General features: G+C 36.6%; 1 protein-coding gene across 2 annotated transcripts in view; it reads left to right on the top strand.

The window, feature by feature from the left end:
• Nucleotides 1–12,214, top strand: part of LOC145673438 (adenylate cyclase type 10-like) — a 545,310-nt gene that overhangs the window by 120,404 nt on the left and 412,692 nt on the right. For both annotated transcript variants that reach the window (XR_014128769.1, XM_081743142.1), the window contains exon 8: nucleotides 1,410–1,492. Coding sequence is in view for 1 of the 2 variants with exons in the window: in XM_081743142.1 (XP_081599268.1) it covers nucleotides 1,410–1,492 (83 nt within the window). In the remaining variant the exon portion in view is untranslated. The remainder of the gene's footprint in view (nucleotides 1–1,409; nucleotides 1,493–12,214) is intronic.

Here is a 12,214-nt window from a genome sequence, read left to right as displayed (position 1 = left end):
TGTTAAATAAACTCGACTAGCTTCCTCATTACCCTTCCGCATACCTTCAAGCATAGCCTGATACTTCCCGATTCATTGAACGCTTAAGTCATCATTTCTTCAGCCGAACAAAACCACGAGGGACACAAGAACAAGGGGGTATTCGACACACGATTAGGATAGGTGCAGGATCATCGGAGAGAAGCGGATCGCACCGTTGGAGAATAACCAGCTCCATAAGTCAAGAGAACCATTCTGTCGATTCTTCGCCGCAGACACCTTTGACTTTGTCAGCAGAGTAGTGGAATGAAGATGTAGGAGAACATCATCGTAAAGACGCATTATCGACGCCCCTTGCAGATCAACAGGATAGAGATCCAGATGTTGACTGTCTCCAGCTAATCCAGGCTCCTTCAGAGAAAGTCATTCATTCATCGTTCCAGATGACTAAGACGTGGAATTATCAGGCTAGTGCTCACTCCTTTATCTCAGTTAAAACCTTTCTCTTTCTCTTACCTTTCCCACAACTAGTCATTTTCAAAATTAGAAACATTTGAATTTTATTTAAATTCAATCATAATTTCGTTTTCGTTGTTAAGTACCGTGTTGTGCATCAATTCCATCCCCAATTGTAACATTATTTTAGAGATTATTCTGAACTACAACTGATGGCACAGCACTGGCACAATTATGTAAAGAAACACATAGGCCATAATTTTCTAATAAAACTCACAAACAGATACAAAGATGCAACATTGTCAAATAAAGTTGTTTTGGACGTTCATACCGAACCCAGATTATTTGATAGGACAAACTATCAAGCAATAATGATAATATCTTTTAGAATGTGGAAATCGAGAATCTGAAAAATTAAACTTATACAGAACATAGAAAATAGATCATACTGCGTTTTGAAAAAATGTTAAAATTCTCCCAATTGGTTTGAGATGCGGATACACATACAAACATTCTGGAAAACAATAGATTTCTATTTGCTCTATCAATGCTAGAAGACTTTCGTCGGATACTCATTTTGTTATTATCATTGATAGTATTATTTCAAGTGGAAACTACAAATTTTACTTTTTAAAATACGGGAATGGTTTTCATTGAAAGTAGCATAAATAAACAGCAAATAACATTATTTTCATATCTCTTTCATGAGTTTTTGGCGCGAGAGAGCCGGATTCAACTCCCAGTGGAAGCTCATGTGGTTCTGATTCCATGTTAAAGTGAAAGTAGACGTCTCATATACATTAAAGTAGCTTTACGTTGAAGAGACTCTAAACTCCAACGCAACCAAACTGTTTTCTCTTATATATTCAGGGAACAAATGGTTATTAAAGATAGTTTATTACTAATGTAGATATTAAATTATGCTTTTTTCCTAAATATTTCAAATAAGCATAAAAATATAAACTTATTTTCAGTTCGACCAGGTGTTGTAGAATTTGCAAGAACTGGAAATGTCCATTTAATTGCACCGTTTATTATACCACCAGTTTTACAGCAGGTAAGTCATAGTATTATAGCTAAAATGAATCCAAATTTCAATCTTTTAAGCTTAGCTTACAAGAAATCCTCATACACTCTATATCACCAATTTAATTGGATATTGATAAAATAGGAATATACTTAATTGCACTTATGAAAATTTAACATATGGTTTTCGACTCCAGCGAATTATATTCTTGACTACTGTATACATCGTACAGTGACAAAACATATAGCTGTAACTTTCTGGTCGGAAACTAATTTTTCAGTCTTTTAAAATCATGTATGTGAACAAAAACTGAAATTTCGATCTCGTTCGTTCGTTTCGACTTCTTGTGAGGTATCTTCTTCAGTGTAGTTCATAAAACTGTGTTACCTTTACCTTTAAGAAATCTCAAAGTGCTTATATTCATTGTATTGTTCTTGTTTTCGACCGATGTATTATTGGTGATTTTGCTTTGTAATTAATGCTCTTAATGTTCCGAATTTTTCTTTCTTTTCTACATGGTCAAGATATATTTTTTGAATTTATGCTTACCGATTACCATTCAATATACACCTTGCAGTGGCAAGTATGTGGTTCGGAATATCCTCCGAAAGAGCATTTCCAGTTACAGACTTTCTTGAAACCATCGTCATTGGTAAGAAACAAGCTTTTGTAATTTTCTCCTGTTCTTTTCTTATTATATTTATTTATTTGATGGCAGGTCAACAGTCTACTATAGCCTGAACGTTCGCAGACTATGCACCATCAATATTGCTGGAATTCACCATCCAGCAAAAAAACTTACATTTATTAGTTAAAAAACTTTTGTAATGCAAAGTGATTACGACCTGATTCTTCTGCAAAAGGTTATCTTTTCATTTTTTTAATTTCTGCCTATGCATGCTGCAATTGTGAATATTGATTTCAACAACCGGGCTAATTTTATATTAATCAAAAGGATATTGCCGTAGAACACATTAAGCGACTTCCCTCTGGCCGTGGCATCAGTATATTTTGAATGGATTTAATGTAGTCAATGTTTATGTGTTTTTTGAAACAGTCAACAGACGTTCTCGTGATGCTTTTTATAACGAGGAAATTGTGCATATTTTATTAGATAATTGTAATCCTATCATTATGACTGGCGATTTCTTTAATATTCTTGAACGAAAAAGCAACACCACTTGCATTTTACACCCTAGCGTTAATCTTGACCGACTTCTTCAACAGGGATATGTGTTGGCAAGAGTGCAACGTCCCGAAATTTACTTTTAAAATAGACATATGATGTCGAGATTGGATCTTCTCAACTATATCTCGTCTTTTCATTGTCCACATATAGTTGAAACCAGTATCCATTCCATTCCATTTAGTAACTTTGCATAGGGTTGCCATAATTTTTGATCCAAAATGCAGACAAGCCTTAAAATGATGACCCATCAAAGTTACGATGCTCAAAAACAGAATAAATATTTTGAAATTTCTTACCTAAAAATCACCTTTTTAAGTTATCACATAATTGTTTACTGTAGTATTTAAAACACTATTGGAAACTAACATGTTTCATCTTAACATATTTCATCTAACATATTTCATTAACACAAATATAATAAATCATGCAATTAAATTGTGCATATTAAATCTAACCAAAAGAACCCTGGAATAGAAAAATGAGTAACTTTAAAAACATAACCTACTTTATTAATAGTGACTAAAATATAAGTTATATGATGAAAACACAGTTCTTTTCGCCCAAGATTTTAGCGATTCGCGACTCGGAAATTTTCAGGCAGCTTCAAAACTGTCAAATACGGACATTTTCCTATTTTATGTTTTGTACGATACGGACACGGACACGGGGATACAAACAGTCCGTACAAAATACAGACATATGGCAACCCTAGCTATGCAGCAGTTTATTGCGATCCTAAAATTCCGACAGGTGTTTCATGTACGCATGGTAAAACTTTCCTGAAATTAAATGCTCAACTTTTATATCAAGCTTCGATTAACAATGGTTTTCTCCAACGTTGGCAATTTTGGGTACGTCAACGTCATTTCTCGACCCTCAATCTTCGACTTCTTACGTTAAATATAATATTCAGTGTTTTCTTCAGTTTCACGGGAAAGAATTTAAGAGCGAGATTCATCACACTTTAGGATATTACTACGCTCTCTTAAATGATCTTTAGCCTCAACCTAGCAGCCTTCAAAATATCAGTTACATTCATAGGGTTAAAGCGCAGATTACACATTTACAACTTTGCTCTCTTCAAAGATATCAGTAGAATGCATCAAATGGAGCATTTTGTCAATCTGAACGAATCTCCTTCTACCAGTATATTCTACCGCAGCAGCGTCGTAAGCAGAACTACATTAAAGCTTACGGTGGATGGTGTTTGTGAAGTTATTATTTTAATGATATTAAGGCTCATGTTTATGAACATGTTTCTTCGTTATATCGCTGTAGTCAAATCAATTGTACAGCACTCGTGACATTTTTCCCGGAGCCACTGCCCAGCTTTCTCCTGACATACACCGGTAATTACTGGCGGAAATCACTCTGACGGAAGTGCGCGAGACATTGCATTCCTGTAAGGATCGTAAAAGTCCCGATCTCGATAGTCTCATTTATTAATGTTATGATCCTGATGGTCTCATTTATGAATTCTATGTGGCATATTGGGATATTGTCGGATCGGAATTATGTCATCTTTTTAATGAACCATTAAGTCTTCATAATTTCATGGACAATCAAGATGTCATTGTTCTCACCCCTAAAAGGAACTGTCCATTGATCATACGAAATTGCCGTCCTATCACGTTAATTAATACTGACATGAAACTTTCCTCTAAAATTTTAGGACACCGTTTGAAATTCGTATGTCATGCGATTATTAATGCTTTCCAGGCAACAATTCATTCCACCAGGAACCGTGCTCGTGGGTTTTCTCTGGGTTCTCCCGTTTCCCCCCACTTTCTTCATTCCACTATTTCACTCATCTCTCATTATCACCGTCTCCTTTAGTCTAACCGGCATAACCGTGGGACGTAAAACTCAAAGATTTCATTTCATTTCATTCCACCAGGAATGTGTTTTCTGCACTTAGCAAGATCCGTAACATCGCTGAATATTTTATATTTTAGCGTATACCTGCATGTTTAATTTCAGTGGATTTCCAAAATGCTTTTGACCTTTTATCCCATGAATATCTCTACACTGTTTTGAAAACATACAAATTTCCTGATTTATTATTACACTTATTAGTGAGCTTTACTCTTCAGCAACTTCTCGTGTGCAAATAAATGACCACCTGACAGCTCCTTTCTCAACAAGTCGTGGAATCCTCCAAGGATGTGCTCTATCTATGTATTCATTTAGTTTAGCGTTTGAACTGCTCTACTATTTAGTGTCTCTCTCCTCGTCAGTCCATCATAATTTTCAAACTATCAACGTCCACGCTTTTGCTGGTGATATGATAATTCTCGTCACTTTAAATGACCAGTTTACGCATATTGAACAGTGTCTTTAGACATTTGTACAGGTGAGTGGTGAAAAACTCAGTGCAAGCAATTCGACGTTATTGTTACACTGTATAATGCTTCCATGGTACAATCGCCATGTTCTATTGACTACCATCATCTGGTAGAAGACCAAGTCAAAATCCTTGGTATTACATTTACAGTTCGAATTGCCACGCTGACAGACATAATTTGGGACCCTATTCTTCAGTCATTTCGTCTCCTTAATGCAGCCAATAAATGTCTGATTAAATTTGATTCAATGCACCTGGTTTGTTAATATGTATATTCTTTCAAACGTGTGATATGCCGCTCAGCTGTTCCCTCTGTCTGGGTGTAATGGGACGAAAATTGACTCCTTGCCGGTAGGTTTTTGAGGCCTGAATTTCATTTTCCAATCCCACTACATGCTACCTACTGTCCCTACTTTAAGTGCGGAGTACAAGTTGCTAATGTGAGACAGAACTTCAAAGCTCTTTATATGTGTACTGGATTGAAGTTATTCATTGATCCTGACTCACGCACCTCGCAATGAACAGCGTGCTGGACCATGTCATTAATCGACAATAATTCGCCATATATTTGATTTTTTCATTGCCCTGATTATGTGCGGGAACTTGTTTCCGCATGGGGTACATCACTGTCACCTGTAGTATTAATCCAAAGAGTTGTGCACAGAGGTGACTACTTTGACCTAACCTCACTCAACCTCACGCTCACAAACTCATTTCGACTCTACGCTCACTCGACTTCACGCTGACCTCACGCTCACTTAACCAGCCTGACCACATGCTTACTGAACCTCAAGCTCACATCACCAGTCTGATCTCATGCTCACTCAACCTCACACTCACATCACCAGTCTGATCTCATGCTCACCCAACCTCACGCTCAAATCACCAGTCTGATTTCATGCTCACTCAACCTCACACTCACCTTACTAGTCTGACCTCACATTCACCCAACCTCACGCTTACTTCGTGATGTTGAGGACAAGTGAGCGTGAGTTCCGAACTCATGAGCGCCGATTTCGTGAGTTTGGGCACAGCTCTTCCCGCTAGTCTATTGGCTAGCACGCGCACCTTTGGTGCACAGGGTCGTGGGTAGGACTTGCGATATTTCGATGTATCGATCGATAGTTTGAAATGTAGGGATTTTTCGATAGTTTTCAGTATTTGGATATTTTTCGATGTTTTCTTATTTTCAATATCAAGGTATACAGATACCATTTTCTCAACACAACGAAAGCTATTAATATAACACGACCTAGACTTTCAATACTTCAACGTTCTCTGTTCCACAGGGTTACTACCTAGTACAACCAAATATGACAAACACATGTCGCTTTATCAGGATCACCCAAGTGGGATTTGCAATATTGTAATATTAGTTCGTATTCCCGTATGACTTTTGCTTCACACTACTAAATGCAAGTGAATTATTAAATTCAATCTCCTGGGATCGATAGCTAAAATAATTATTTCGAAAAGTTCGTTAATGAAGATGATTTACCCATGGGTAGAGGTAGAAATTAGCCATTTTCGCTTTAACATTGATATATTATAGAGCAAAGACAGTATCATATTGTATAGCAAGACATGGTTTCTTGCAATTGATCCAGCGTCCCAAGAAGACCTTACATCTCCATCTTTAACAATGTACTAAAATCGGAAGTGATATAAATTTACTACAACTTCCAGTCTCAGTATTAATCTACATAGATCAAAAACTATAAAAAAAGATAGTGATTTTTTTTTAAGAATCGATTTAGTTTTCTGAGAAAAGTTCTCACATTCACTCTTAACCTTATATTCAAACCGAAAATGGCAGAAATCAACCACGTCCGGTTCTAACGTTGATCACTATAAAGTAAAAACTGTAATAGAGATAAGCGTTTTTTTTAATTAATTAAACATCCCTTTAGTTTCCATCCTTATCTTTCCACCGAAATCGGAAATGATATAAGTACATTACAATGCGGATTCAATACACATTCCAAAAAATTTAAGAACTAGCGAGAAGTAGGTTTTGGAATCTGGTTAGGTATCATTGTCATCTCTTGTAAACCTCCATTCTAAATTAAATCTTTGAGTTTAACGTCCCATGCTTACGCCAAAGGAGACGGTGATGATGAAAGAATAAAGAAGACGGTGGAATGAATAAAGTGGGAGGAAACTGGAGAACAAAGAGAAAATCCACGCACACGATGTTTGTCCACCACAAAATCCACTTGCTAGGAGCTGGGATCAAACCCGGCTCCCTACGCACCAGAGGTGAGCGCTCTACCACTGAGCCACCATGGCGAGCGGTGATTATATTCAGTGAGAAAAAGCGGAAAGCCTATTACTCACCGCAAAGAATATGTAGCAGATTTTTCTTCTACATACAATAGGTAGCGCTTTCGGAAGATGCAACTTCCTTCTTCAGCCTGTGGTAGACTTCAAGAAGGATAGAAAAAAGCATGAAGGAAGGTTAAAAATTAGTTAAAAGGTTAGCCTATGTAAAAAACTAATCTTCTGTCAAACATTAAAACACACGGGAATAGAGTACAATGTCAGTGAGTTTCTATCCCCGTGTGTTCTAATGTTTGACAGAAGATTTATTTTTACATATCCTAACCTTTTAATCATTTTTAAACCTTCCTTCATGCATTTTTAACCTCTTTGAAGTCTAACGAAGCTGAAGAATGAAATTGCATCTTCTGAAAGCACTACCTGTTGCATGTAGAAGAAAATTCTGCTACATATTTTTTTACGATGAGTAATAGCCTTTCCGCTTTTTCTCCTAAAAATCATGTTACTTGTTGGTGTATAAAAACTACAAAGTAACAGAAAAAGTTATTTTTTTCTTAAAAAAAATCACAATTTTCATTTATGAAGTTAACCAAGAAAGTTCTGCCAACTTTTTCATCCAACGCCCTTCGAACACCGATATTTCAGCTAAGGCGTACTTGGAAGACCAAAAGTAGTCCCCATCAGCATCGACGACTTTCTGCCAGCGTTCTGGAAGGCCATGGATTCCATCGCGGTAGAACTGCATTGAAGCGAAGAAGGTATAATGTGCATTTTGACCTCTGCTAGGGATTTGAATAGGCGTCCTCTAAGGAGATTGTCCAAGGAATGAAACAGGTGATAATCGGACGGTGCAATGTCCGGGGAGTATGGCGGATGCAATAGTGTTTCCCATCCGAGGCGTAGAATAGTGTCCCAGGTCATAATAGCCACGTAGGGCTTAGCGTTGTCCTGTAACAGGAGGACTTCTTTGCATTTCAGAAGTGCTGGCTCCAGAGTTTTCAGTTTTTCTTGAACGCGGCACAACTGATGACAATACAGAGTTTAATTGATGCTTTTACCAGCTGGTAGCAGTTCCCGATGCACGATTCCATTTAGATTTAGTAATTGGAATACGTTTATGGTAGAACTACTTAGGCACTGTAGTGGCACAGCTAGTAGTGGATCGTCTCAGGGGTAGAATTTTTCAATCATCGGGATGAAAAAGTTTGTACTAGATGTCTCTGAAAATGAGATATAGCAGCCTTCTAATGTCATTAACTGTGAGATGTCCAGCTTTACGATCGGGTCTGAGAGAACTCAGGCAGGATTCGTCTTTATAATTGTTGAAAAACTCACACGATAGTTCTTTTATGTTGAACTTCTTACTTTATACTGGAGCCACATGCATTCTTGCAATGTAATCCGATGGGAGTAAATCGGGGACTTAAAAGCTCTGTCTAAGGAAGAAAGCACATTGTCAACTTCCATGTATGCACGACCTCTTTCTAATATTAACTGGGTAGAGTGCTCTGTAAGTCAATTTCAATTACAAGTTTCTCCTCACTCGCAGAAGATTTTGTGATGTTTTATTTCAGCATCTTGGTTTTTTTTTTTTTTTTTTTTTTGCAAGATGTACACTCGTGTCCAAAATGATTGTCGCATATCTTGTAAGAATATAATTTGATAATGATTTTGCAGGGTATTAAACTGATACTATGTATATAATCGGAAAATGTATATTTGTTGTAAATTTCATAGAAAAAGAATTATAAACACGAAAATTAGAATGAGTAAAACAAAATGTTCCTAACTGGACAAGAAAGGTTTATTTTCGTTTTATTGTTCTTATTTACTGCTCTTTTGACATGAAATTTGCCACATACATGTCTTTGCCAATTATACACATACTAACATTATAAGAAATACCGGTCGAATTCGTTATCAAATTATATTCCTCCAACAATATATTTGTAGAGATGCGGCAATAATTTTGGACATGAGTGTACATTGTACTCTACCTTGCTTAAAGTTTTACTAGTATACGCTGAACACTTATCACGTTGAGTTTTCCTCTTTTTCAAGTAGCACTGAAATAAATGAATCGGAATGCAAATGTGAATTCTCTCTGCAGCAACTGAGAAATACATGATGCATATGCATCTTACTGAAAAACGTACTTCCGACATAAATTCTCTTTGAGGATACATAACAATAATGGCTAGGAATTTTGGGCAGTAGCCATAACCAATCATCCATAGCTTTTGTCTTCACAGCTGCATTGTTATGTTTCTCACAAAGCGTTGAACCCTGAAGCTGCAGTTTCTTCTTCACTGACATCTTCCATCAACTCATCATTTTATAGTACATCATCTGAGTGTAATTTATCATTTAGTATCTGTCGCATAAAAGAGTTCCTCTTAATCCCGATCATATTAAGCAAAAAGTGATTACAAACTTTTGAACCAACTGCATTTTTTGAGAAAGTAGTCGTGACTTTCATGTTTCTTATTTTTCTTGGATTGCCTGGACAATGTCAAATTGGTTCACGTGTGTCAGTCATGGACATTACAAATTCTTGCTTTGCTTCCCAATAATTCAACTTCCAACAATCGGAGAATATTTTTCTTTTTTCATCTGTTATTGCTGCACAAAGGAAACTGCGATCCGATTTTGCTTTTTTCATGTTCTGGTTACACCGTGGGTTCAACTTTTTACTTGATTTTTCACATTCCAGCTTATAATTTCCCGATTTTGTTTTACGAAGTTCAGTGTATACTTCACCTTTTGAGCTCATCTTCAATTTTTCCATTTTCACACTGCCTTTCTTCCTGTTTCTCGCAATTTCCTCTTGTGGACGACCGGAATCGCTTTCAGAATCTTCTGCATTTAAATCAATGGGCACTGTAGGTGATAATGAGCTGTATGATATATTTAGGGTTGGAGATATTCTCTCTTCTGCCACCTGAATTACTGGTTCACTCAGCCCTATATCTTCCATGCATTAATATGAAACCAAAACTTTCAAATTCCCCTGGACACAATTATTGTTTTCTTCGCCTGTTTCTTGTACGTTCATAACTGACAAAGTGATGGTTGCAACTTGTGACGCAACTTCCTCAACAATATAGTCAGCATCAAAAAAGAGCTTGGCAAGGATTTCCTGCTTCGCCAGCAGCTCGAGTAGGGGAGAGAGGGGTAGCCCCGGTTAGGGTGATATAGCGTGAAAAACTTGTAAATAGAAGCAGATAATGGTGCCTTACTGGCAGCTGTCAGATAAACTAATTTTGAGCGCGACACCATTGTAGGAGTGATAGGTATTAAATAAAGACGTGTTGTTTTTTCGCTGCGTTTGATGTAATATTAGGCAAAATATTCGGCACTGTAAATACTATTCCATTTGATAATTTTATTAAGTGACTTTTTAGGTAGACACTATGCTTACGTAGTTCTAAAGTAATCTATATATTAATGCATTCATTTGTTTGTTTGTTGGTGTTGACCATGTTTTACTCAAAACATGCGTTTTGGGTAGCCCCGGTCAAACGGATGGGGTAATGGCAGTCAGTGACCGGGGCTCCCCGACATTACAATAAACGATAATAAATAAGTCTTGACAGTCAATCCCCAAACAAAGCTATTCAAGTGTAATCTAACTCAGATGCCAGAGATGATGAAGTTGAAGAAGGAACTTCCACTGGATCCAGATGTATATATTCATTTGATTTTTTTTTGGCAATACCAATATATTTATACTTCAAATTTATTAAGGTGTTGACTAAAAAATATATGTAACTTGAATGAATAAGTAGTTTTTCAAATCTTCTTTACGCGAAACTGCGGTTTATTATCTGTCCCTGTAGATACCCAACTATTCTAAAGTTAATGAATAAATTTGAAATCTTAATGGTGTTGAAGTTTTTTCCATATGTAAAGCATGGAGAAATCCCTGATTGCCATTACCCAATCGTGTGGAAAATAACGGTCAATTGAGTATTTTCATATTTTAGTGTTTAGCTTGGCAATGAAATAAGAGATGTATTTTGAAATTGGTCACAATAAGCTAGAGAGAATTACCTATATGATCCACTTATCGTGGAAACTTTTCGTGCTTTACGAGCTAGATTATAACGATTTTTGCTTAGGTGACCGCCATTCCCCCATTCTTCCCTAATGACATTCTGAATGGATTACAAAAACGAATCAAGAAATATTATTTTACTCGAAAACACTAACAACTTCCGTCTCTGTCTAACAACAGGAATAAGACTCCCTCTCTTCTTCACATTTCATCGAGAACTAACACCAAAACAATGCATTTCCCACAAAAGCTCAGCAATAACTTCTGAAACAAAAGCAGTTACGTGCAAAACTTTGATGAATATCAAACTGACACGTGGTTTGAAAATCTGGTGTGATACATTGCAGGTTTTGAATGTCCATGTTCACATAACAGAAATGTTTTCCGATATTCATTCATTCTAGTAATGAAACATTGCACTTAACAATTGTTTACATCAGAAGAGTCTAAAAGTTGCACCAGATAATACTTTTATCTCAAATTGGGCGAAAATGTCACATAGCAGGTTTTGAATTTCTGGCGACAATATAGCATCTCAAAATTTCTTTAACTGAATACTTGCGTTTTTGCATTGCTTTTGCAAATTGTTAGCCAAGGAATGATTGTCGGTAAATGAATAATAAAGTGCGAAAAACAGGAAACTGATCATATAGCTGGTAATCTGATTGCCATGAACTACGTGATAGTTCGCTAGGTTACGCGTAAGAAAACAAAAGTTTCTTCTTAAATTCAAGTTACTGTGCAGCTTACGTATTTTGCGGAATAGTCTGAGGTGTTCAGCTATGATAATGAGAGTTCGACTAATATGAGTTCTAATTCCTCCTCCTCCTTCTCCTCATCATCATAAAGTATTCTGCCATTGTTGGCAGGTCATTTCGCACA

This window comes from Thermobia domestica, chromosome 16 (assembly GCF_964235325.1).
Source record: "Thermobia domestica chromosome 16, izTheDome1.hap1.1, whole genome shotgun sequence".
NCBI classification, from domain to species: Eukaryota; Metazoa; Arthropoda; class Insecta; order Zygentoma; family Lepismatidae; genus Thermobia; species Thermobia domestica.
This window is presented reverse-complemented; position numbering and strand designations above follow the sequence as displayed.